Here is a 27,397-nt window from a genome sequence, read left to right as displayed (position 1 = left end):
TTTTTATCTATCTAGCTAATCGCTACTTATATAGATAAGGTTAAATTTACCTAAATAAATTATGAGGACATTTTTTTTTATTTAATTGTTAATCCAAAAGTTACTTTGGGTATTTAAGATTGCTAAGACAAAAGTGTTAATAGAAGAACATCAAATGCACAAATGTATCACTTTTGCCACTTTTCAACTCATGTGCCTATTTGCAATGTAGCCATCCATTTCATTAAAACCATGAACAGCATCAACACTTTTCTTGAACAGCTGAATAACAAAAGGTTTGCATACTTATGTATGAGATATTTGAGATGTGAAATACTTATAAAAGCACATAAAATGTAAATAACAAGAGGCATAAAACATATTTTAAGTTTTTAAAACATTTATTAACCCCAATAGGTCATAACAACAGATTACATTCAAAATATAACATGAATAATAATGCAAGTTATAGAAGCGGAATAAAGGTGTATAAAAGTTTGTGACTCAATGTGGGTAAAACAGTTCATTCCATTCGTTCCTTCTGAGGCTGTGGACCTACTTGGGCAGTTTTGCTCCAGGAAGCTCCACAACAATTTTCTGGAAAACTTTGCAAGTGTACTTGAGCTTCTTGAAGGTTGAGGGCGTAGATCAAGCCAACAGCATACATGCCTTGGTCTTGTTTACACACCCTTTCAGCACTTGGATGTCCTCTATGACAACAGACACATCTACTGGGTCATCTTCAGCGATGACATTATGGATCACGAGCACCTTCATGGTTTGATCTGTGTAGTCTTCACGTCCGTCCTCCATGGCAAAAGAATAAGAAAAAAGGAATATACAATTGATTATCATATTAACAATATAGCATTTACAATCTAATGACAAACCCAGAACATCAGAAAGAAACAAAAATGTGTCACTTAAACTCATAACAGATCTGCTACTAGACCACCTGTATACAAGGGTGAACCATTCAGATTTCAATAATCATGGCCTATCTGTATAGTTTAACGCACCTAATGTAATGTAACCCAAGTGTGTTTAAAACAATATTATAAAGAACAAACCAATATTTAAAAGGCACGCAATGTGTACAGTAATACACTGAAGGTTGGGTAAACCAACTGCCTGAAACACAGTTCTGTGATGAGCATCAAGAATGAAAATGATATTAGGGCAACCCTGTGTATACCTTAAAGGAGATCTCTGGTGTAAAAATGACTTTAGCTGTAGTAAAACATGATAAAAAGTATTTACCTTTGATGAATAGCCCACCTCAGTTCTCCCACAGCTTTCTGAGATCCAGCAATTTTGTACTGTTTATCCAAGCACACTTTACAATGGGTGAAACAGAATGAAATCGCTTTTTACACAGTTATCCAGGCTCAAAGTAGAAGGTAGAATCCAGAGAGTCTGGATAACGATGTAAAAAGCGATTTATCTGCATGGGCAAGAGTATGCCCCGTTTCACCCATTGTAAAGTCTGCTTGGACAAACAGTACAACATTGCTGGATCTCAGAAAGCTGTGGGAGAATGGAGGTGGGCTATTTATCAAAGGTAAGTACTTTAAATTTTACACCAGAGTTTTCCTTTAGGTTGATCACTAACATACCTGACAGTCTTGGAAGAGGTCTTCTTGGTGTTCCCCAGGGTACTCATGAGGCAACAGACAACTGAATTCCTCAATACTAAAAAAGTAAATGAAGAAAAAAAAGAAAAAAAATAAAAAAACAAACAAAACCGTACACACCTCATTTACAGTGTTAAGGAGTGGATGCATCCTAGCACCAGCAGCTCCTCCTTTGGCACGCAACAGCTGTAAAAGATGTGGTGTGTACCAGTCAAGCTGTGCTGGAACTCCTCTTTAACCTAGAGAACGAGATTAGAGACAAAATGAATACAACCAATTAGAGATAGTCACCAATTCCTTAAAGCAATTTATATATATATATATATATATATATATATATATATATATATATATATATATATATATATATATATTTAGTTAGTAGGTAAGTGAGGGACCATGTAAAAGGTTTCAGAACTTTATTCATGGAGGGCCAATTGTCAGCACAGCATAGAGGTTTCTCTACTTAAATAAATTCAACAAACCAGCCACATGCAGTAAGTACAAGCAGGAGTATGTAGGTAGGTACAAAAAAAATGCTGGACTACAAGACCGAATTTGTGCATAGCTAAGGTACAGTTTTAACAACAGTTTTGGCACACTAGCCCACCCACGTATGTGGACAAGGGTGAGGCTGGACAAGTTAGCTAAGCTAGCTAGGATAACCTAACTAGGTTAGTTATTTATCCAAGCACCACCCTCTTCCACACACTAAATTAACTTCGCTATTTTATCCAGCAATCACCCTCGTCAATACATACAACGTTTTAGCTAGCTAGGTAACCTAGGTTAGCTAGTGTTAACAAAGTAACCAATTTATCCAGTCCCCAACCTCTCCCACACACCGAATTAGCTCGCTAACCGAAGGTTTTAGCTAGCTAGGGAACCTAGATTAGCGAGCGTTAGCAAAGTAACTCATTTAACCAGTCCCCAACCTCTTCCACACACCGAATTAGCTCGCTAACCAAAGGTTTTAGCTAGCTAGGTAACCTAGATTAGCGAGCGTTAGCAAAGTAACTCATTTAACCAGTCCCCAACCTCTCCCACACACCGAATTAGCTCGCTAACTAAAGGTTTTAGCTAGCTAGGTAACCTAGATTAGCGAGCGTTAGCAAAGTAACTCATTTAACCAGTCCCCAACCTCTCCCACACACCGAATTAGCTCGCTAGTTGAGTGTTTTAGTTAGCTAGGTAACCTAGTGTTAGCAAATTAACTCATTTAACCAGTCCCCAACCTCTCCCACACACCGAATTAGCTCGCTAACCAAAGGTTTTAGCTAGCTAGGTAACCTATATTAGCGAGCGTTTGCAAAGTAACTCATTTAACCAGTCCCCAACCTCTCCCACACACCGAATTAGCTCGCTAACCGAAGGTTTTAGCTAGCTAGGTAACCTAGATTAGTGAGCGTTGGCAAAGTAACTCATTTAACCAGTCCCCAACCTCTCCCACACACCGAATTAGCTCGCTAACCAAAGGTTTTAGCTAGCTAGGTAACCTATATTAGCGAGCGTTTGCAAAGTAACTCATTTAACCAGTCCCCAACCTCTTCCACACACCGAATTAGCTCGCTAACCGAAGGTTTTAGCTAGCTAGGTAACCTAGATTAGTGAGCGTTGGCAAAGTAACTCATTTAACCAGTCCCCAACCTCTCCCACACACCGAATTAGCTCGCTAACCGAAGGTTTTAGCTAGCTAGGTAACCTAGATTAGCGAGCGTTGGCAAAGTAACTCATTTAACCAGTCCCCAACCTCTCCCACACACCGAATTAGCTCGCTAACCAAAGGTTTTAGCTAGCTAGGTAACCTAGATTAGCGAGCGTTAGCAAAGTAACTCATTTAACCAGTCCCCAACCTCTCCCACACACCGAATTAGCTCGCTAACCAAAGGTTTTAGCTAGCTAGGTAACCTAGATTAGCGAGCGTTACCAAAGTAACTCATTTAACCAGTCCCCAACCTCTCCCACACACCGAATTAGCTCGCTAACCGAAGGTTTTAGCTAGCTAGGTAACCTAGATTAGAGAGCGCTTGCAAAGTAACTCATTTAACCAGTCCCCAACCTCTTCCACACACCGAATTAGCCCGCTAACCGAAGGTTTTAGCTAGCTAGCTACATGAGCACACAGACTACAAATCTTGATTTAGAACTTTACTTACTTGCATCAACTTTTGAACTCATACACGGCAACAGGTTAACTAGGAATCTTACCTTCAAAACAGCAGCTCAACAACAGACGAGCAGCAGCACTCAAAACCCTCGACAAGTGCGTGAGGGACCAATAGTTTTTAAGTATATGTTACTATATATTTTTAGGTAGCAGTTGTCACTGTTAAAAAATGGGTAGTGTAGGTAGAATTTACCCATTGTAATTTATTTTTCTAGCTGACTAATACATTTGGGTATTTTTTAAACAATATGAATGGGTTATATATACCACCCTCCAAAATCATTTTTTACAGTGTACTAACAGTAATAATATATTTAAAAAAAACAACTGCTGTTTTTAAACAAAGCTGATATTTTGGCCAAGTTCAGCAAACATTTCTCCTTAAATTGTATGATTTATCATTCATGTAATTATCATGACAGGCAGGCATTAATCTAATATAATTAAAATAAAATAGAATAAATATAGCATTTTTAATCAAAGTTGACATCCAGATTTACAGTAATAGACTCGATAAGTTAAATTATTGAGGGTATTTCCATTTATTGTATGATAAGTCGATAATGTAATTATTGTGACAGGCAGTGTTGGGAACGTTACTTAAAAAAAGTAATTAGTTATAGTTTCTCACTACTTGTTAAAAAAAGTAACTGATTTAGTAACTGAATTACTCTATAATAAAAGTAACTCGTTACCAGGGAAAGTAACTATTTGCGTTACTGTTAAAAAAAAAGAATAAGGATTTAAAAAAAAAAAAACAGTTTTCACAGTCAGTTGAAATGAGTAGATCAGAAAAGTGTTTGTACATAACTTTTTATATTTATTGCACATCAGAGCAGAGCAAAATAAAATCCTTAAAAAAAACAAAATTTTGTATAAAAAAAAAAATAAAGCAAAAGTAAACAGTTACACTATATAAAGTGCTTTACATCTATTAAATTAAATTATCTTACTCCTGATTCGGCATTTCTGTCTCTTCTCCGTTTGTGTGGAGTGTCACTGGTGTGCTTCGGCACACGTGTAAAAACATTGGCTCTGATTGGCTACCACCTCTGTCCCGCATAACTCGCCACCTGATTGGCCGAGCCCAGACCAATTTTTTTTTTCTCCGGCTGAAGCAGTTTATCGCTGTAGAACAAAGCGAAACTCCTAAAATAAACCGTTAAAGTTTAACGTTATAATATTTTTTCGTATATAATGAGGATTACTGGAGACTGGACTGATGGATGTTCTGATGTTTGGAGGGGTTCTGAAGCCCGGACTCTGAGGTACGCGCTGATATGCTCTGTTTGTGTGTGAGGGGTGTCCTGTAGTAACGCCGGCGGGCCAGGGTGTATTAAGAGGTTAAGTTAAACAGGTGTTACACCGAGAACTGTTACCTGTTTACACCTGGAGTCACAGATCTCTAAAGGTCACAGTTCTTGGTGTAACACCTGTTACTCCTCACTAGCCTGTGCAGGGTTCCGCTCCGATTACTGTTAGTATATCAATATATAGTAACGCACCGCTTTTAATCACCAGTAACGGTAACGACGTTGTAACGACAGGAAAAGTAATTAATTATTTTATCCCGTTACTGACAAAATGACGTCGTTACCTAACGCCGTTACTTATAACGCCGTTATTCCAAACACTGGTGACAGGCCTATTTAAAACAATAAATATTGTTAAAATATACTAAATATAATTTTTTATTTGATTTGTTGATGACATAAAACACTGACATAAGTACTAGGCTTCTTCAGTATACAGGATATAGCTCTGAATCATAACACAAGTTAAAAATGACAACGGTCCAGACTTCGGCCTGACAAAATTTTTTGGAAAACTGGAAGGCACTGAATTCTAATTAAATACCCCTGCATTAGATTATGGTAATATAACAGTTATCCTAAGTAACACTTGCCAATTTCTCCTAGCTCTTTGAAGTGTACCTCAGAAAAATCTCTTTTTGTCGGGCTATATATCCCTTACACTTCACCCTACCCCTTGAGCCTAACAAGAATTGGAACACCCTACCCATTGGGGTGAACGTGCAAAACTGAGGGGTAGGGCAAAGGGGAGAAATGGGACTGGGCCTTAGACAGGCCCAGTCTGTCTAAGGCCTTTATTGGTTGTCCAGAGTATATTTTACTACTGTGGTCAAGGTCTAAGAGGTATATTGTTGTGTGTGTGTGTTTTTTTTTCTCCTGTAAATCGATACGTCTGTAATCCCTTTGATGGCTGACAAAGACCTTGCAAAATACTTTCCAAAAGCTGGAGACAGAGTGTCTGTTGTTGCATTCTGTCGACAAACAGACACGTCAGTTGACCCCAAACTCAGAAAGGAGTCTATTTTAGCACGGTTGCGACGTAGACTGTCCCCAAGAGATGAAGACACTGGCACTCCATCCAGCAAAAAAAGAAATCTCTGGACGGGTAATAAAAGTGCACAAAAGCAGCAAAGACGAATAGAAGTTGGATGGATGGATTTTGATGCAAAAGATCAAAGATACAAGCAAGTAAAATCAATAAATGGTGGTGGGACAAGACAGCTCACAGTAGACAAAGGGACAACTGTGGAAGAAATTAGAGAACGTGCTGAGAGTTTGTTTTTCCCGAATGGGGTGTCCAAGAAGAAAAAGCTGGCTTCCTTCATCACAGAAATACAATCATCTCAAATTGAGGTCAACAGCTCAGATACTGTCATTCAGTTATATGAGAAAAGTGGAGTAAGGCTGCTGAGACTGTATCTCTGTACAAAAGTAAGGAGAGATACACCCACTGAAGACCCAGAAGACCAACATTCCCAGCCAACCGTTGACCTTACAGGCAGTGAAGATGAACAACAAATTGGTGATGGATGTGAGGAAGATCTTGATCTGGAAGTAATTTTTGGAGCAGGCGAGAATGATGGTGTATCATTAGATGACACCATACCATGTGAAACTCCAGTTGAGCCTCCTACAGTCCCAGAACTCCAGATAATCCTGTCACAGACGTCAGGTGAGTACAGTTGTTATTGGTCATGTTAAATGTCTGTAAATGCACATATCTTGGTGCTCATCAAACATATATCTGATATCATATATCATTATCTACTCACAGAGGGTCCTGTTCCTGTAATACAAGGCCATGAAATAAACCAACCACAGATGCCAAGTGAGTACAGCTGTGAACCATTATTATTTTTTGATGTACTTCAGTTTTGGCGCTAGTATTTATTTTTTTTTTTTGTATCTTTATCATAGTGGCCACTGTTCCTGTTATACTAGAACTTGAAGTCTTCCAGTCACAGATGCCAGGTGAGTACAACTGTGGACTATTTGAAAACTATTTTGAAATTTTTTTTTAAAACATTATTTTAATTTTGGTACTAGAATTGTATTATCTCTCTTTTAATAGTGGACCCTGTTCCTATAATGCCAGAACTTGAAGTGAACCAGCCAGGTTAGTACACCTTGTGATTCATCAGAATGTCTCCACATTAAATTTTTATGTTCGTCAGTGCAATATTGCAAATTTGCAGATATTTACAGAAAAATTTCTTGGCTGTTGCCCATAACAAACTGCGAAATTCTGTTGGGAAAAACATTCATGTAGACTAAAATCTTCACTTTTATAAGCTTTCTTCTCAAGTATACTTTTATCTATGACAATTATTCATTTTTTACATACTTAAGGAATTAAAATTATTATTTTGCCATTTAGCAGAAGCAGATTCATCTATTAAACATTACTTTGTATTAGTAGTGAACATTTATATTTGGTCACAACTGTTTTTTGCACAAGGGATTTAATATCCTTTAAATGGTGCTCAAAATAAAACATCTATGCTCAATGGGGAAGAGATTTTTCTGTTTATACCTTGTTTCCTTGATAAGAAAGCATTGATTAATTGGTAGGATTTACAGGTAATTATAGCCCATTCCCTGTAATTGTTTCTTTTGAAGTGTTTTTCAAAAAGCTTAAATGCAGACTACCTTTTTGTCTGTATTTTATTTTATAATAGATGTGCTATTCACACACATGTTGGACTTCTATGTATTCTATAATACATATTTTCGTAGGTGACCATGTTCCTGCAATGTCAGAAGTCACAATGATTCAGGAGCCACAACTGCAAGGTAAAAATGATTGAGTGTTAATATTCTACTGTATGACACAATGACACCCTTGCAGCAATGCAAGCTGTGTTGGTTATTGGAATCTATTTGTATTGGACTGTATTATCTAGATGCTTCAAACACCACAGTGATGAATCTAGTTCATGTGTCTGCAATACCAGATGTCATTAGGATCCAGGAGCCATTGGTGCAAGGTGAATACATTAGCTGTACATTAATATTGCTGTGCAAAATTGGAAGCAATGTGGCTGCTACCAGTGTGCAGGATGGTACATACCTGTGGCGTGCAGTGAATATAGTGGGTACCCCTTCTGTAACCACCCGCCCTGCCCTGCCCTGCCCACGCCCCCCATCCCCCCCAACCATTAATGAATACTACAATAACTACATATTCTCTGTCTTGACTGAGTTATATGAACTTAATTCACATAAACAGCCCTCAAATACAGCTACAAACCACAAAAGTATACAATAGACCCTGCAATCAATGCTTAATTTTTGTACAAGTACAGGCGTTCAACAAATATCACTCATTTGTATGCCTACAGGACGCCAGAGCAACCAAAACATTAAGTACACATAAAACTCACCAGTCAGGCAGCCTATTACTTATTTTCACGTTAAAGTGCAGCCTTTAAAAATGCTTTTTAATATAATATGACACAATATCTATCTCATTTCCATGATAGTTAGCTAAATATTTAATTATTCCAGCATGCGCTTTATGACTAATTAATGTACATAGCGTAACCCCTTCATCCAAGCACAGAGAAGGGGTTAGACAGCCATGGCCCCCTGAGTGAAAATCATGAATCTGATTGGTTAGATTGTCCTATGACTTTTACTACACCCTTCTCAAAATCAGGAGAAGGGTCCACACAGGCACCTGAGCAGAAGCCATTTTTAAAAGCATTTTTGATTGGTCAGTACCAATCAGTCAGTCAGATAAGAGTCCTGTAGCAACTGAAAAACTAATGCTTTGAATTATTTGCTGTTTTTTATTTTAGTTAATTTATCAAATAAATGCTTACACTTACAATAATTATATTATATACTTCCTGAAAAAAAATATGTCATTATTTACATGCACTTTTTGTCACCCCTTCTCTGAAGGGTTAGAAGGGCCTCACTGCACACCACTGGTACATACATGATGACAGAAGCTGTGCCCATTTTGGTTGCTATTAGATATTGTTACTAGATATTTGTTACTATGTGCACTATGCAGGTACAGCAATTTAATTAATAGAAAATCAGTTTTCTTCAGGAGTTTAAATTTTAGTTTTGATGGTGGCAGTATGACACATTTAACAACTGTAAAGACTCTCATTTAAAGCTGTTTCATTATTTTTTTTTGTATTAGTTCTGTCAGGCAATTAGAAAAATAATTGACTTAATCACATACTCAGTAATTTACTAGTTTAAATTATTCACATATCACATTTTGCTGTAAAAGAATTTTAAATTGCACAATTAAAAATATTTTTTATCAGAGAAGTAAATTTACGAATGAATAACAGGCATGCACTTATAATTCCACATCTTTTTATTCCAGACATCTTTAAATCACAATTATAACTCCAAATAAGTTATTTATTAACAGTTTCTTCCAATTGCAGTAAAATATTAAATTGAGGTATTTCTGAATTGTACTGAATGATGAAATGATGTCAGAAAAAGGGGTGAGTATTGCCCCCTGTGGAGCCCTTTTACATTGTGCCTCTGTCACAACATAGTGTCCAGAATGGTTAAGGATGCGCTGGGTCAAAGGGCATCAAGAAAGGCCAATAATCAGCATTATTTTGTAGCGTATTTATTTTTCTGTTATTAATTCATTTAAATTAATCTGGTTAACTGACAGCCTTAGTTTTTATCTTGTAATGGTGGAGGGGTACATGAAGGGTATTGTCAAATTGCACTGAGAAATATGGTTATTGAGACCTTTTTTTTTTGCATTATCTAGCTGCTTTGGACACTACAGTGCTGCATCCTGTTCATGTTCTTGGAACTCCAGAACTTACAATGACTGAGCTGCTACATACGCCAGGTGAGTACTGTGAACTTTTTTGTCTTGTATGAAAATGATACTTTAAGGGCTTCCACCACATTCCGAAATGTTTGCGACAGTAGCCTGCTCAAGAACATTCATAAAATTACAAGCATTTCACAATACCCTTTTTACTTTAAAAACAAAGCCAACTATTTACATACACGTTGCAAATAAATAGTTAAAATAAGTAGCAGATATTTAAATTACTGATACTAAAAACAGAAGAAAAAAGCTCTTGAAATTATGTTGCATTTCAAGTCTATAAAGCATATCTTTTTACCTACAGCTTTCAATGGTGAGTTCTATATGGGTTCCCAGTAATGGCAGTAAGGGCAGAGTGATGTGCTGGGTCCAGTAATTTGAGGGAACTGGGCATTTTTATAGATAACATCACCATAGTCCAGCATGGGGAAAGAGGATTTATTTCTGTATAAATAACTCCGCTTCTGTCTAGATTACTGTCAATGTCCGTGGGCCCCTATCCATGAACATACACAAGGAACGTGAGCGGGAAAAAAATCTGGATTTTCATGTGCCCCCTACTCGGGCCCTGGGTAGTCAGGTCCACTATTCCCACACTACCATGCTCATGGTTTTGAGTCCATTCCAGAACATTTTCACCATGATGCAAACGCAAATATTGATGATCAGTTGACATGAATGGGTTACTATGTCAAAACTAAATACACTGCTCAAAAAAAAAGGGAACACTTAAATAACACATCCTAGATCTGAATGAATGAGATATTCTCATTGAATACTTTGTTCTGTACAAAGTTGAATGTGCTGACAACAAAATCACACAAAAATCATCTATGGAAATCATATTTATTAACAAATAAAGGCCTGGATTTGGAGTCACACACAAAATAAAAGTGGAAAAACACACTACAGGCTGATCCAATTTCCCTAAAATGCCTGGGCATGCTCCTGATGAGGCGGCGGATGATCTCCTGACCTGGACTAAAGCATCTGCCAACTCCTGGACAGTCTGTGGTGCAGTGCTACGTTGTTGGATGTAACGAGACATGATGTCCCAGATGTGCTGGATTGGATTCAGGTCTAGGGAACGGGCGGGGCCACACTGACACACTTCAGCCACATGAGGTCTAGCATTGTCCTGCATTAGGAGGAACCCAGGACCCACTGCACCAGCATATGGTCTCACAATGGGTCTGATGATCTCATCAGGATACCTCTGGAGATCACATAGAGGGCTGTGCGGCCCTCCAAAGAAATGCCACCCCACACCATTACTGACCCACTGCCAAACCGGTCATGCTGAAGGATGTTGCAGGCAGCAGACCGCTCTCCACGGCGTCTCCAGACTCTGTCACGTCTGTCATGTGCTCAGTGTGAACCTGCTCTCATCTGTGAAGAGCACAGGCCGCCAATTGCATATTTGTCAATCCTGGTGTTCTCTGGAAAATGCCAATCGCCCTGCACAGTGTTGGGTTGTGAGCATAACCTCCATCTGTGCACGTCCACCCTCATGGAGTTGGTTTCTAACTGTTTGTGCAGATACATGCACATTTGTGTAGCTTGCTATGCGGACAGTTTGATTTCACAGGAGTTTGATTTACTTGGAGTTATACTGTGTTGCTTAAGTGTTCCCTTTATCTTTTTTCAGTGTATTTTTAGTATGGTCAGATTGATTCTATCATTCTAATGTTTAAGCCTGGATGAAAAACAGTTGAATATATAAAGATGCCATTAATAGAAACAGTATGTTTTTATGTGAAACGAAAAGGCAGCAACCTGTATCGTTTAAGTAATCCTTAGTAAGTTGCATATGTGCCTAGAGAGCTCTTAAATCACTAATGAGATGAAGGACTATGTTAGGGTTTCAGCAAACACTTGTAATGTTAAGAATGTTCTTAAGTACAAGGTTATGAAATGTTATGAAGTATTATGAGTGATTTGGGAAACCCATCTCTGCTTTGTTACTTGTGATGTTAAAATCTGAAAAGTAGCAGAACTATCCATTTCAACAGAGTATATATACAGTGGATAGACCACAATAAAGTATGATAAAAGTAGATTGTTTGGGTAATAGGAAACATGGTCACAAAATATTTATAAAAAGAATGAAGCAGGGACAGTTGTCCATTCTTTTAAATTAAAGCAAGTGACCATTAAAGGATAATTTAAACACAAGAACAAAAAGACATTCTGTGGAAGAAACATGTATACAAGTACATTGTAAACACATCATGGGTTAACCCTATAGTGCCTCTGTGTGTAAAATTTAGTCAAACCCAGCCTTGTCTTTTCTTTACTCAGAACAACTGGTACCTGATTATCCTGAACCTGCAGCTGAAACCCTAATCATTCGTCGAGGACATTGTCTCCTTGACCTGATTAATGCTTTCAAAAATCCAGCCATTCTACACTCCAAGGTCTCCATTAAGATGCGTCTTCCAAATGGAAAACTTGAAGAAGGGGAAGGAAGTGGTGTTTTAAGGGATTGCTTAACAGAATTTTGGACAGAATTTTATGAGAGATGCACTTTGGGCATGGATGTGAAAGTTCCCCTTATTAGGCATGACTATCAGTGTGACGAGTGGCAGGCAATTGGCAGAATTTTTGTAGTAGGATGGTTTCAAGCACGCTACTTCCCTGTACAACTGGCCGCTCCATTCCTAGAAGTAGTTCTGTATGGCACAAGTGCAAGTAGCCTAAAGGATGCATTTTTGCAGTATGTCTCTGCACAAGAAAGAGAGATCCTTCTCAATGCTTTAAAAGACTTTGAGTCTGTCGAAAATGATGCTTTGTTAGATGCCCTTGAGGCCCATGAGTGTCACCAGGTTCCTACCAAAGAAAATTTGGTCCCACTGCTATCACAAATGGGACACAAGGCCCTTATACAGGCACCAATGTACATTATTGAGTGTTGGCGTCCAATTGTAGAAGAGCTAGCAAATGATGTTCCACCAGATGCTCTGGACGGTATCCTAAAGAAGAAAATTCCAACAGGAAAGGCAGTGAAGGATCTCCTTTTCTTCCCAGAAGAAATGAATGCATCCCAATCATTAGTAGCCCGATATCTAAAGAGATACATAAGTGAACTTGATTTGCATACACTTCAACTATTCCTCCGTTTTTGTACTGGTTCCAATTTGATTGATGGGCCGATTACTGTGGAGTTTATTGAGACATCCGACTTCCAAAGAAGACCACAGTCGCACACATGTGCCAAGATATTAAAGTTGCCAATAGGATACCAAAATTATCCTGACCTTCGCAGTGATTTTAATAGCATACTCTCAAGCTCTGTGTGGGTTATGGACATTGTTTAGATCAGGTTCCATGTAGATACACAACACCACCAATAAAATGTGTAGGGCAGAGGGTTTCCCAGGACCAGGATTAATCACAAAGTGCCGGGTTACAGATTCCCACAAATGGTCCTAGAAATTGTACCCATATGGTTTACCATATTGAATCACTCTGTAGCCTTGCGATTTGTAAATAATCCCCTCTGCCCTGCATATTTTATTGGTGTCCCTACTCACTTATTGGTTGTGTTAATGGAATTGGATGCAGCTTTGGAGGAGGAGGTAAAAAAAAATGTTTGCAGAGCAGGTGGAGTTCATGACCACTGCTCTAGTGTACAAATTCTCAACCCTGGTCTTGCAAGACCCTCTACCCTCCACATTCCTCTAATTATTACATGAACCAATTGTAAAAGATTAAAATCCATCTATAAAACCTATAAAATGGCTGGGGACCATAGGTACGAAGTAAGAGTTTCTAATACACTGATCACAGAGTATGTAAAATCTTTAGGAAATTGACTGCTTTCTTAGTTCCTCACAATGACACAATTAAATTAAACAGGTTTTGTAATTAAAATGTTGTTCAAAGTAAATGTGGTTAAAATCTACATTGTTGGTATTAAGGCATGCTTTATCCATGCAAAGTATTGATAGGTGGCAAAGCCACACCAGAATAATCTCAGGTTTTATTTATTTTTTTTTTTTATGTTTATGCATACTGTTTATGCAAAGATATTTTATGTGGCTGTTTTATGCCTAATGTGTATTCTTTGTAAAGGGACACTATGTAGGATTTTCTTGATTATTCATAATTTTTGAGATGGATAATATTCTGCGTATTACACCTCAATGGAGCAGAGCAGAGATTTAGAAGTTGTAAATTTACTTCTTAAAAGAAATATATGAATAATCAAGAAAATCCTTCATAGTGTCCCTTTTAAGATGAAGTTCATATTGTATCAGTACATTTTGATTTTAGTTTATAGTGAAAGCTGATGTATTGTTGAAAAGTAAGAATACACTGAGAATAAAGATTTTATAAAATTACAGTCGAATGGTATACCTTTTTATTTAGACATTTTTGTCTCTGCAGTGTTGCACATCCAGAGATTCATACTAAGTCTGTTTTCTCTAAGAACATTTAAATTGTTGTACCTTGTTGTGTTCAGTGAAACATTGTTCATTGCATTGTTCATTGCATCTGTATTGTACCTTTGTATGTCAACTGACATCATTTGTCTCAAATAAAAATTGTTACAAAATGTTAACAAAAAACATTGACACTGTGTATTTATAGTCTCATGGTACTTCTTTATATTTTTTAGCAGTTAAAACCATGACAGAAGTGTTTCTTGTCAGTGTTCTAGTCTCTCCCTATATACACTACGTAGGGATGTTATAGGATCTACTGATCTTTACTAACACGATATGGAAGTTATGGATCTTGTAATTGGGCATGTACCCAGTCCTTCAAAGACAAATACAAGTCCAGTGCTTGTGATTCCGTGACTGGAAAAGCTAATCTTGAGTCCTCTAAAAATAAGGAACACAGGTCAAACACGTCTCCATCACATGTAACTGAGGTCAAAAACTGGCAACATTCTTTGCAAGTGACCAGTTCATCTTCACAAACTGGAACAAGAAGGTCTTCAGTATTCCACAGATGTGGTGCAAGGTGCATGACATTAGGAATCCCACTTGGTACATTTGTGTTTCTGGAAGGTCGAATACGGTGGGCATTCCAAACATCAGAAATCTGGTCGAGCTCTTCCTGTAAAGACAGTTCAGAAAGTGATGGTGAATGGTTTAAACATTAAACACCCTTTCCGAATACATATCAATTGCTTAAGGAGGTTTCAAAACCAAGGAACTTTGAGATCTGAGTAACAATAACCAGGCTAAAGTTAAATATTGATTTGTGATATTTATTTTTCTGCACTAATTAATGTCTGATTCTGCTGGGCATGTACATATTCAATAGCACAGACCACCTTTCACTCTGGATTCTGTTTACATAAATTCACAGAAATCTATTCCAGACTAATTTGCTTAAACTTGTCTCACTTGCCATTCCCTTGAGTGTTTCAATAATATATCTTAGCAATAAATTTATTCAGTTTGTCACATCTGGTGCTGTTAACTCCTCTGTTTCTCACGCACCCAGCTCTGACAGAGGTTCTCAGTCTAACAACTACATTACCCAGAACCCACCACCCGCTGACACACACACCTAGTCACATGTCACCTCACCTGCTCCAACCAGGAAGCCCAGAATATTAAGTCAGGCACTATTTAAGGACACCTCTCATACACTCCTGTGCCGGGTATTGTTGGATCTTCCTCATTACTAAGCGTTACTTATCGCTTGTCTCTGTTACTTTCGTGTATGACCTTGTTTTTTTTTTTCTCGACGCCGATTTTTGGATTATCTCTGATTGTGGATTTTTCTGTGTATGACCTGGACTGTTTTTCGATTTTGGATTACCTCTGATGTTGGCTTGCTCCTGTTTGAACTCTGGACTGTCTCTCACTCCTGGTATGGTTATTCCTACGTTGCTTCTGTTTACCGGTGCTCTAACCCTGTTTGTAGGACTACCCTTTTTTCTAACCTGTTTATTAATAAACAACCCGTTTTACTGCATCTGCGAGTGTCTGTATTCTGTGCACACCATGACACAGTTATTCAGTATCCAATGTATTCCTAAATTACTCGTCACACAGCTAACTCAGTATTGCTTTCAATTGTTTCAACATAACTTTATAAAATATCTGATGACAGTTAACACCTATTCAGTTTTTGAAACTTTATTTATTATAATTGTTTATTATTTTGTCACAGGCACGCACGCACACACACACACACACACAGGGTGGTTTACAGGGTGGTTAAGCGGGTAGACCCAAATGCAGACACCATAGGCAGAGTTTAAATGAAGCATCTTTAATAAAATGTTAAAAGTAATTATTTTAATTATAAGCTAGCTGTTGACTGCTCTGTATTAGTTAGCTAACTATAACAAAAAATAAATTAGTCATAAGAACTGTACTTAGCTAAGTGCAATGGTGTTTATTATTTACGTAGCTCATAAAATCCATTTTGTGATGCAGGAATGTTCTTTTTATAAAAACTTTTTATTATTATTATTATTATTATTATTATTATTATTATTATTATTATTATTATTATTATTAGGGCTGAGCTCCGGATATTCGGCACTGATTGGCAGCCAATATTCCAATATTCGTTTTTAAAAAGACTGATTAAAATACAAACAAAATGCAACTCAAGGCCCACTTAATTCAGTTTGTTTAAGCACTTAGGCTTTTGTACTGCTGCAGTGCAATATTTCGATTTTATATTTTGAAATTCGTTAGATTTTATTACTTTTAGCATTTTGAGCTTAGATTAGTTGGTTATTTTCCAATTCCATATTTATTTTTTCTGTTCGTTATGTTCTATCGGTTATTTTCTTTGCGTTTTTTGTAGTATTCTTTTTTTTTTTTACTGCCTGCAGTTCAATATTTAGAATTTATATTTTTGAATTTGTTAGATTATATTTCTCATAGCATTTTGAGCTCACTTTAGTTGGTTATTTTCCAATGTCATATCTATTTTTCTGTTATTATTAAATGTTATTAGCTTATGAGCTTCTAGCTAAATTATTTGTCATTTAGCATACATAACTTCTCACTGATCTTTTTAATGAATGTTGATTTATTAATTTAAAAGCTGTACCTAAGTATTTTAAGCCAGACAGACACTGTGTGTTTTATAATGAGTTCATCTGCACTTTTGAATGGTTTGTCCTGTAGGAAAGCACATGCGATTTATATGCTGACACTGTTGTCTGACTGAGGAGCTGCTAGATGTTCGTCAAATGCAGCCTGTAGGCAGAAAAAATCCTGCCAGAACTGACTGGATCATGCACGTCTGCCCAACCATCCCCAGCCGCAGCCCATTTTAAAGCCACTAATTTAGTGGAGCATTAAACTATAAATCTGAGATGTACCTACTGTACTTATTCATCTCTGCCCCCAAAACTGTCCATTAGCTTGCTTGACAGATGCGCCAAATCCCCCTAAACCCCCCCCCCCTCCCCTCTGCGAGCACGCGCCGTGCTCAGCACACCAATTAATTCATGCATTGAGCTTTAAACGTGCTGCTGAGCTGTAACTGGTGAAACATCACAAAAATCACAGTGATTTGTTACGTTAAAACAAAGACCATTTTCTGACCCGACAGGATCAGTTTCTCGGCCAGTCCGGCCGGTCCGAGTTCATGCAGGGGGTCAGTCAGGCTGGCGTTCAAGCTCGGGCTCAGGCTCGAGTTCGGGCTTGGGTTCAGGCTCATGTTCAGGTTTGGGCTCAGGCTCCATTTCAGGCAGATAATCTAAACTCTAGTATGCAGAACTCTTTCTGTTCAGCAGAACAAAATTTGAAAAAGCGCATAGCTTTGCTTACTTGTCCAGACGCAATAATATTGTAATATTATGTTTAGGGGTGCGGGAAATTTTCGATTCTTGCGAAACATGAACGATTCTGAATCGATTCACAAATGACAAAAATCGATTTTCTAAACGTTATCTGAGAACATTGCTCGTTGGCCCGGCGTGCGCCGGCGTGCTCCACCGCGGCGCACGCCGGCCCGGCAAGCGACTGCTCCACCGCGGCGCACTGAGTGGTCAGGCCGGAGTGCGCCGGGGTGGAGCAGCCGCGCTTCAGTCGCTGGCTGGGCCGCCCTGCGCCGCGGGGAGGTCACGGCGGATTAGCCTAGCTTCAGTCGCTCGCCGGACCGGCGTGCACCGCGGGAAATTCTATTGCCACAGAATCGTATGTTGTTTCATAAGAACTTGCAGTAGTAGCTACATTTGCATTGCCACACACTGACCTGATGTCACTGTGGTCTATTTTGCATTTTTTATAGATGCTTTAATTATTGTTTAGCTTTAACATTGTAGTATGTTGTAAAAACCCTGGAAGCAAAGCCCTCCACAGAGTATATCTTGTCTAATGCAGCAATAAGAAGTGACCCAGCATTTTGACTCTCCTGTCTGCAGATGTTAATTTAGATACATATTTTACAAACATTTTTTTATTAGCTGCTGGCAGAGGCGCTACAGGTGTACTTTTTTAGTTTTTATTTCTTTGTTCGGTTCTCTGGAATGTGTGCTCTCCTTGCCATTTGATTTAATATAAATATAAAATAAAATGGAATGTTTTCAAATGGAAATAAAATTGAAGTTAATTCATTCTGTATTGCTACAGAGAATGTATTACCAAGATGCATCAATAATTGTTTTTATAATGGCATCGCAGACCTTTGAATCGTAATCGAATGGAATCGTAAAGTGCTTGGAGATTCCCACCCCTAATTATGTTATTGTTCTACTCTTCTGCTGAGTTTTTCGTTTTTGATCTTTTGAAATTCGTTTGATTACATTTTATTGGGCTTTTGGTTAGTTATTTTCCATTTTCATATTTATTTTTATTATTTATTTTGTTATTAATTTTCCATTATTTTAAAGAGCAGGCCCTTATCTGCCTCACGGAGTAATACTTTGACTTTTATTTCGCCAGAAGAAACTTGAGACTTGACTTGGACTTAGCGGGAGGTGGAGCTAAGAAAAGGAAAAAAACAAATATCAGAATACCAAAATTAAAAACGAATACCTACTCAAAGCGAATATCCGAATACCCGAATATTCGGTTCCAGCCCTAATTATTATTATTTACACAATCTCTGTATAAAAATCAGAATCTACTGTTGTTTACAAAATCAGTTGTATATAAACTGTTGTACTATATAACACGTTACTATTTGTTTTGTTTAAGGACTTTATTCTTTAAATTAATAAAATGAATGCGGGTCATTTTGATTTGTGTGCATTAGAGGGGTATAGTGAATGGCTTTTATTCAAAAATTAAGAAAGGAAAAAATAAAATAAGGATGTACTGTGATTAAAAGCAAGTTAATTGAGGCATACCTTGGATAATTAATGACTGAATTAATTTATTGCTAAGATATATTATAAAAACTCTCAGCCATACATGAAGGTCCATAGAAAATGTGGGTCATTTTGACAGATGTTGCGCCAGGTGCGCTTCCGCAGCGCAGTTAAATGGTCGTGTCTAGCAGAGGAAACTGACCTGCTGTTTCGTTTTTACAAATTAACTCCTCTTATAAGATAATGGGGATCTGCACATGCATGAGCTGGAATTATGGCCGTGGAGTTTAGTTTCTCTGCGTGATCCTGGTCCATGCCCAGCTCGAACTTGGGCCAATTTTATCAGACTTCTTACTACCAAATGTGGTGTTAAAATCGTGTTCGGGTTTGTAATAATAGTTTATGATCTTTTTGGGTCCATCAGACCTCCAATATCCACATCAAGCGGGTGAGTAGCACAGCGCAATTTATACCGGAGTCAAGCTATCCGCGCTTCGGAAATTCCCAGTCAAGTCATCCGCGCTTTAAATTTAGATGCGCCTATACTCGCGATATTACGGTAAACAGAAGCGCAGGCGGAGAGCACGCTGAAAAACACAGAGAAGGGGGAGACCGACACGTTTCAGTCGGTTATATTAATTTAGACATACATTAAGCCCAAGAACGAGAAGATAACGGATTAAAATAACTCACCTCACTGCAGATTTTGTGCAGTACATTATCTATGTGACATAGTACCATAGCAATCCCATCATTTTTTGAGAGAGAGAGTTTTATATTAAAATTATTTTTTTTCAATCATTGCTTCAAATTAAATTTCTCATGAGTTTCCCAAAATGTCTAAACAGATCCATTACCTTGTAAAAGAGTCCATCTAGGCTATAACTGCTGCAAGTGTGGGCAAATTGCACTGTATTGTTTATTTTATATTATTTAAATGATTTATTATTCATGCATAAAATAAAATTTCTCAAGATTTTCCCATAATGCCAAAACACGTCCACTACCGTTTGAAAGAGTCTGTCCTAGGCTATCACCTCTGCACGTTTGGGTATATTTCACTGTTCTGTTTATTTTATGTAATTTTTTTAAATTCATGCTTAAAATAACATTTTAACATAATGCCAAAAAAATAAAATAAAACTAAAAGTACAGCAAAGTTTGCCTAAGTTCTCCTTTTCCTTGTGGTCTTGTGAGGTAGCCAGTATTTCCCCTTGAATCCTGTGGCCTGGGTCAATCCTCTAACCAAATGATATTTCATTTTGGGTTCACTGAACTGTTCCACCATTAAACTGCTCAGCATATTTCTAAACAGTCTAGTCTAGAAATCACCTGTTAAAGACACCTGTGCTAGAAACAGGGGGTGTGAGTTTAAAACCAATTTTTAAATCTAATACCTCAAGTGCAAGGGGCTATCTATAGTGAAACCTTCAGAAATATGCAGTTCTGATAGCCTGAGGAACTGATAGGATTGCCTCACAGTGATGCCTTGTGATGGCTTATTGGAGAATGAATTTACATCTAATACTAGCAAGTATTAAAAATAAACAATACAGTAAAATTTGCCCAAACTTGCAGAGGTGATAGCCTAGGACCTACTCTTTCAAACGGTAGTGGACCTGTTTTGGCATTATGGGAAAATCTTGAGAAATTTTATTTTAAGTATGAAAAAAAAAATTAATATAAAATAAACAATACAGACTCTTTCAAATGGTTGTGGAACGGTTTTGGCATTATGGGAAATCATGAGAAATTTTAATTTTAAATATGAATAATATACATTAAAATTAATATAAAATAAACAGTACAGTGAATTTTTCCCAAACTTGCAGAGGTGATAGCCTAGGTTGGACTCTTTCAAATAGTCATGGACCTGTTTTGGCATTATGGTAAAATCATGAGAAATTTTAATTTGAATATGAATAATATACATTAAAAATAATATAAAATAAAAAATAAAGTGAAATTTGCCCAAACTTGCAGAAGTCATAGCCTAAGACAGACTCTTTCAAATGGTAGTGGAAGTGTTTTGGCATTATGGGAAAATCTTGAGAAATTTAATTTTAAGCATGAATAATAAATCATTTAAATAATATAAAATAAACAATACAGTGCAATTTGCCCACACTTGCAGCAGTTATAGCCTAGATGGACTCTTTTACAAGGTAATGGATCTGTTTAGACATTTTGGGAAACTCATGAGAAATTTAATTTGAAGCATGGATTGAAAAAAATAATTTTAATATAAAACTCTCTCTCTCAAAAAATGATGGGATTGCTATGGTACTATGTCACATAGATAATGTACTGCACAAAATCTGCAGTGAGGTGAGTTATTTTAATCCGTTTCTTCTCGTTCTTGGGCTTAATGTATGTCTAAATTAATATAACCGACTGAAACGTGTCGGTCTCCCCCTTCTCTGTGTTTTTCAGCGTGCTCTCCGCCTGCGCTTCTGTTTACCGTAATATCGCGAGTATAGGCGCATCTAAATTTAAAGCGCGGATGACTTGACTGGGAATTTCCGAAGCGCGGATAGCTTGACTCCGGTCAATTTATTTGTGGAGCAAATACACAGGTTTGTCACAGATGTGTTATTCATTTGTGTACAGCTGAATTTGATTAATATTTAATGAGAAATACAAGCTGCCGAAAATAAGATATTATTTTAGCTGGGTAGAGGAATTTGAATAAATGAATTGCATACAATGCATTTTTACTGCATACAAGTTCAAGTATATTTTGGTAAGCTAAGAGAACACCCTTCAATTAAACATGTTTCATTCAAATTTCAATCAGATAAAGTAACAAGCCCCTATTCTCCCCGTGCAGAACTCGCCACCTGATTGGCCGACAGAGTCGGCCGACACATATTTGATAAGACCTGACTTTAAGCTTTTCGTCCATGTAAATTATATACGGGTAGCTGTATAAACGGGTATAAAAGTTGTATTACAGCCGATTAAAATAGATATAGATTTTTTATGGCTCAAATTTCTTCAAGCACTGTTTGGATATAAATGAGGATTCCTAGAGACTGTTTTGGTGGATCTGCTTGTTTGTGGAGCGGAGTTTGAGGCTGGAGTGTGAGGTGAGCACGGGGTGGGGGCTGGGTGTGTGAGCGCGTGTCCTGAAGTGAACCCCGGCGGATCAAAAAGCTGCGGTTAAAAGTATAAGCACATTTTCGGCTCTAATTCAGGAACCGTACATCCTACAGTAAAAAGTTCCGTATATTGTTCCGTAATCCGGAGGTTTAGGCGGATCGAATGATGTATATGTCCGCATTGGATCAAAAATTATACGTACAAAAAATGTAAATATGGAAATTAATAATCATAATTCTAATAAACAAGGCATATTTCGCCATAAATGTTTATTTTCTGAAAAGATATAGAGGTAAATAGGCTAGATAACTGAAAAGTAGAGATTCTAAGCTTAAAAATAGCATATTGGGTGTCTATAATTATTCATAAACACAGCCAGGTATTAATTATGACATATTTCTGGCCCGCCGGCGGCCAGATTTGATGATGTGTATTGGGCTAAAATAAACTACGCTAAGTCGACACTGCAAACGTTGCGCAATAGCTGACAATTCAAGATTATTTACATATCTGGCCTCTTTTTACCCTCCATCACAGCCGACTGACGCTTCGTGCTATTATGTTGCTATATTTAATTTTATCGCTCCTGAAAAGACCACTAGTGGGCACAACCAACTCAAACATTTGGTTGGGGAGAATTCCCTCAGATGGTTGAACCCATCTAATCTACTGCGAAGTAGGGGCTGTGCTGTCAGATGAATAGAGAATGCATTCGTAGTTGAATGGAAATGAATGCAAGAATAAGATTAGATAAGGGACAGATAAGTGTTAAAATTATTTTTTCCGTCCAACCGGCCAAAACTCGAGATTGACATGAGCCGGCCCATCGGGAATCCTCCCGAATCTCCCGATTAGCCACTTCGGGCCTGGCTGGGTTATGCTGCATAATTGTTTAGTAACTTTTAGGCATGCCGTTTTTATTTTAATCTAAAAATAATAAAAATGTTGACTTATTTCAATTGTTCGTGGAAATAATTAAATGTTTTATTTTTTCTACTAAAGAAGATGTATTATTTTTATTTATTTTATATTTTAATTATTATTATATATTACGTTTTTTATTTCGTTTATTAATGTACTCTTCTTTAATAAATGAAATAGACTAAAATAATTTATAATTAGATAAAATACATAAAATAAATGCGCTGTCTGGCCTATTTTACAAATCCCAGTCAGGTCATTATGTCCAATTAAGCCTATGCGCTAGTAATAATAATACTATTATCGTTATCATCATGCTTATTATAAGTATTATATTAGTATCATAATATTGTGTTATTTGTTTTTTTTATTATTAATTTCGTTCTTTTCTTATTTTACACACACACACACACACACACACACACACACACAATTGAACATTGTATTGACCATTGGCATTTAGGTTTTAATTGTGGAACCATTTCATTAATGAAATTCAAATAGGAACAAAAATATAGGTGGCAAACATTTAATAATAATAATAATAATAATAATAATAATAATAATAATAATAATAATAATAATAATAATATCTGAAAAACGTAGCTTATTTAATCTGATTTTCAGGAGTTTTCATACATCTAAGCATATACTTTTGGTTGTGTTGCGGGTGCTTCAAATTTGATTTATATGTTATATATAAAACATCACAGTTTTACAGCTTTTTGTAAAATACCCTTATGCCATGTTGTGCCTATTTTTGTTTTTAAATTGTTCTAAGCCTATTGGTGTTTGATTTTTTTAAGTGATTTTTTATTTTATCATATTTCCTTAGCTGTAGTATATAAACATCTGAAGCAGTACTAAAAAAAACAAGAATCTGAATGTTAACAGCTTGGATGTTAAACCAATGATCTGTCTTTGCAAATCAGTATTTGCCCATGTGGCCTGAGACTTTCTATCTGGGCATGTACATTACTAATGTTCGTAGTGCAGAACAGATGTCATAATATCCTAAAAGAATCATGAAATTTACATTACAACTCTTTACCATAAAATACGTTTTACACGGAATGTGGCTTAATCCAATATCTTACCTGAATTATTGCCATAAAGCAAAACTGCACCAGAGCTTTGTCCAAGAAATCCCCGCTGAACAGTCCTTCATCCTTAAGTTCCCCGAACAGTTGGATCCAGTGCTCTACGCCCGCCTTCCGCATCTGTCCCCACCAGCTCTCAATTCGTTGGTTTGCTGTGCTTGTTCCTGTGATGTAGCTTGCATTACCAGCTCTGTCATCCTCATTGTTTCGCCGCAGATACATCTGGATATCCTTTATTGTCACGTTCTCTGTGCCCATATCCGCGCGTACAAGCCGCGGGCAACCTCCAAAACGCTCTATTGCCTCCACAAAAAATCCTCCAATAACTTTGGAGTTGCTGTTGGTATAGGATGCCTTCAACCAAATAATCCTTCGAGAGAATCCATCGATACATCCATTAATGCATATCCCATATGGTTTGAGTTTGTCGTATGAATCAACATGCCATATGAAATTAGGACCCTCAGAGAAATACAGTCTTCGACTAAGACGACGTCTTTGGCGAGCTTGAGAGCTTACGGGGTCGAGAAGAGCCAAAAGAATCCTCACATCTTCTTTCCTGACCCGTATGCCTCTTCTGACACACTTAGTGTACATCCACCGGTACCCATGCATTCTACCAGAACCTTGCAGTTGATCAATTATAAAATCAATGACCTCTTCTATATTGTCATACCGCCGTCGATAGAGATCACTGACCCGAAGAAACCGCTTCAGCTGCCGTTTGCTGATTGAGATGCCTTGCTGTGCAAGCGAAGATACAATGTCATCATAAGGCATATTCAAGTCAAAATAAAATCGAATAAGCGAATCTCTGTCCATTATAACAAAACAGACCACATTCAGGGGTCAGTTAGCCGTCTTGTGTGCAGGAGGAAAGCATGTCTGGAAAGTTTTTTTTTCAAAATGTGCATTCAAACCGTTTGCTCGAATTAAAATAAAACGTGAGCACGAATAGCAAATCGTTCACTCGAATTAAAATAAAACGTGAGCACGAATAGCAAAACGTGAGCACGATTTAGAGAAAACGTGAGCACGAATAGCAAATCGTGAGCACGATTTAAAGAAAACGTGAGCACGAATAGCAAAACGTGAGCACGATTTAAAGAAAACGTGAGCACGAATAGCAAAACGTGAGCACGATTTAAAGAAAACGTGAGCACGAATAGCAAATCGTGAGCACGATTTAATTATTTTTTTTATCCACGGCCCCTCCGGGGCTCCGTAAAGCTGAGCTTCAACATTAAATTTTTTTTCAGTATCAAGCAGCCCTAATTTGATGGGTCCATCCCCCCAAAACACAAGCATGTTCTCCCTCTGCCTCTGTTGAGTCCATTCACTACATTTCCCAGAGTGCCTCACAGCATGACATCACTAACACAGGTGTTTCCACTTCCCCATAATTTCCCCACAATCAGAGGCTGATTACTCACTCAGCTTCCCCTGAGTGCTGATTTGCAACACCTGTGTCTTTAACTTTGTGTGTATTTATACCTGTTCCCAACATCTGTGATTTTCTGAATTATTTAAACCTTGTTAGTTGCATATTGAGCATATTTTATTTTTTGTGAATTTTTCTCTTTGTGGCTTTGATCTTGTTTTTTTTTTGTCTTTCCAGATTCTTTTCTTTATCTTTTGTCTCTTGCATTTAATAACTGGTTTGTATAGTTTTTTTTTGCTTGTGTTTTTTATTATTTATTATTATTGATCTTTTTCTCTTAAACACTAAATGTGTGTTTCAGAGTTTTTTCGAAACTGGAGATCACACTCAGTTTGCAAATAGATTTTCATATTATTATAAGTTGATTTAACCCTTGTGTGGTTTTCATATTTTTGTTACTCGTTTACTTTGTTACTTGTATTTAATTCAGCAAAATTAAGCAATTTTACATTAAAATACTTTACACATGCTTGCTTCACCTAAATTGCAAGCAATATAAACAGCTTACATTGTTAATATTTGCCCTTTACCTTTCTTATGTTACATTTCTTTTAAAAAGTGCTACTCTTTTTTTATTCGTTTTTTAATAAAATGTAAAAGAAAATGAATTAAACTCAAGATATGAGTAGAAAATTTGTTTAGTTTCAAATTTACAAATGAAGCAATGTTTATTAGCCCTTGGCCAAACATACTGTATGTAATATAAATGTGTGTGTTGGGGGGGGGGGGGGTGTACAGTGTGTGTTTATCGAAAATGTGTTTTGATATATGTTTTTCACAAAAAATGAGCCAATGCCAATGAGTTTAAGTTAGAAAAAATATATTTTTTTTGTATCATTTGATGAAAAATGAAAACGGGTCCCACAGACCCGAACACCACACAAGGGTTAACTCAAATATTCAAGATAGTTGTGTACTGATTGGAAATATTTACTTTTGCATAAAATAGATGTAATTTATTGAAGTTCTAACTAATTGCAGGTTTACAGTGTTTTAAATGCGTCTAAATGCTGGTATTTCCCTGTATATTTGGAAGGAAGACAGAAATAATACAGAATGTGTGTGTGGCACACACTTTATCAACTTTATTATGATATCTAAGGATAATTCTGATGCTTTGTACATTTGGCTTTAGCATCAAACCGAAGCAGGTGTGTATGTGTATGTGTGTGTGTGTGTGTGTGTGTGTGTGTGTGTGTGTGTGTGTGTGAGAGAGATTTAGCATGAATGCACATTTTAGCAAAAATGTAAAAGTGAATCATAAGAGGAAGCTGAAATCAAACTTGGCAAAATGATTAATTTATGTAAAAAAATGAACAATTAAAGTTTCCTGATTAATTGATTGTGTCAGAGCATCGATACTGAAGATATTAATTGTTTAACGCTATAAAAGCTGAATGCTCTATGCTGTGTTTCTGGATGGATTGAAGGAGAGCAGAGATCTTACTTGCACTGTCAATACGCACTTTAATTCCCCATAAACTGTGAACTTTAAGAACTTTACACACTCATTCACTTTACCAGCCTTAAGCTATATACCATATACCATATTTGTGTAACGCGGGACCAGACGGGAGGCGGACGTAAAAGCGGGTAAGACAGACTTTAATGAATAATAAGTAAACAAATAAACAAAACAGGGGAATAACGAATAAATATATATACATAAACAAA

General features: G+C 37.1%; 2 protein-coding genes and 1 long non-coding RNA gene across 4 annotated transcripts; 1 reads left to right on the top strand and 2 right to left on the bottom strand.

Annotated features, from left to right (window-relative positions):
* Positions 1-361: 361 nt before the first annotated feature.
* Positions 362-4,061, bottom strand: LOC125782494 (uncharacterized). The gene is made up of 3 exons (XR_007425175.1): positions 3,822-4,061; positions 1,734-1,852; positions 362-786 (listed from the first exon to the last, which is right to left on the bottom strand). It is a non-coding gene; the product is annotated as an uncharacterized LOC125782494 (long non-coding RNA).
* Positions 4,062-5,981: 1,920 nt separating this feature from the next.
* LOC125782460 (uncharacterized) lies at positions 5,982-14,495 on the top strand. 2 transcript variants are annotated; one of them, XM_049466596.1, is made up of 8 exons: positions 5,982-6,765; positions 6,868-6,921; positions 7,011-7,064; positions 7,165-7,209; positions 7,830-7,886; positions 7,997-8,080; positions 9,850-9,933; positions 12,220-14,495. In XM_049466596.1, exons 1-8 carry the CDS (start codon positions 6,000-6,002, stop codon positions 13,233-13,235), a joined length of 2,160 nt encoding a protein of 719 aa, XP_049322553.1. In that variant the 5' UTR covers positions 5,982-5,999; the 3' UTR covers positions 13,236-14,495. The 2 variants fall into 2 exon arrangements, with proteins under 2 accessions (XP_049322553.1, XP_049322554.1); XM_049466597.1 differs by lacking the exon at positions 7,997-8,080.
* Positions 14,496-14,530: 35 nt separating this feature from the next.
* Positions 14,531-25,214, bottom strand: LOC125782461 (uncharacterized). The gene is made up of 2 exons (XM_049466598.1): positions 24,280-25,214; positions 14,531-14,985 (listed from the first exon to the last, which is right to left on the bottom strand). Exons 1-2 carry the CDS (start codon positions 25,102-25,104, stop codon positions 14,650-14,652), a joined length of 1,161 nt encoding a protein of 386 aa, XP_049322555.1. The 5' UTR covers positions 25,105-25,214; the 3' UTR covers positions 14,531-14,649.
* Between the last annotated feature and the right edge of the window lie 2,183 nt (positions 25,215-27,397).

The sequence above is a fragment of the Astyanax mexicanus genome, chromosome 17 (assembly GCF_023375975.1).
Source record: "Astyanax mexicanus isolate ESR-SI-001 chromosome 17, AstMex3_surface, whole genome shotgun sequence".
Classification (NCBI taxonomy): Eukaryota; Metazoa; Chordata; class Actinopteri; order Characiformes; family Acestrorhamphidae; genus Astyanax; species Astyanax mexicanus.
The sequence above is the reverse complement of the archived record's forward strand: the minus strand, read 5'-3'. Positions and strand labels throughout refer to the sequence as shown.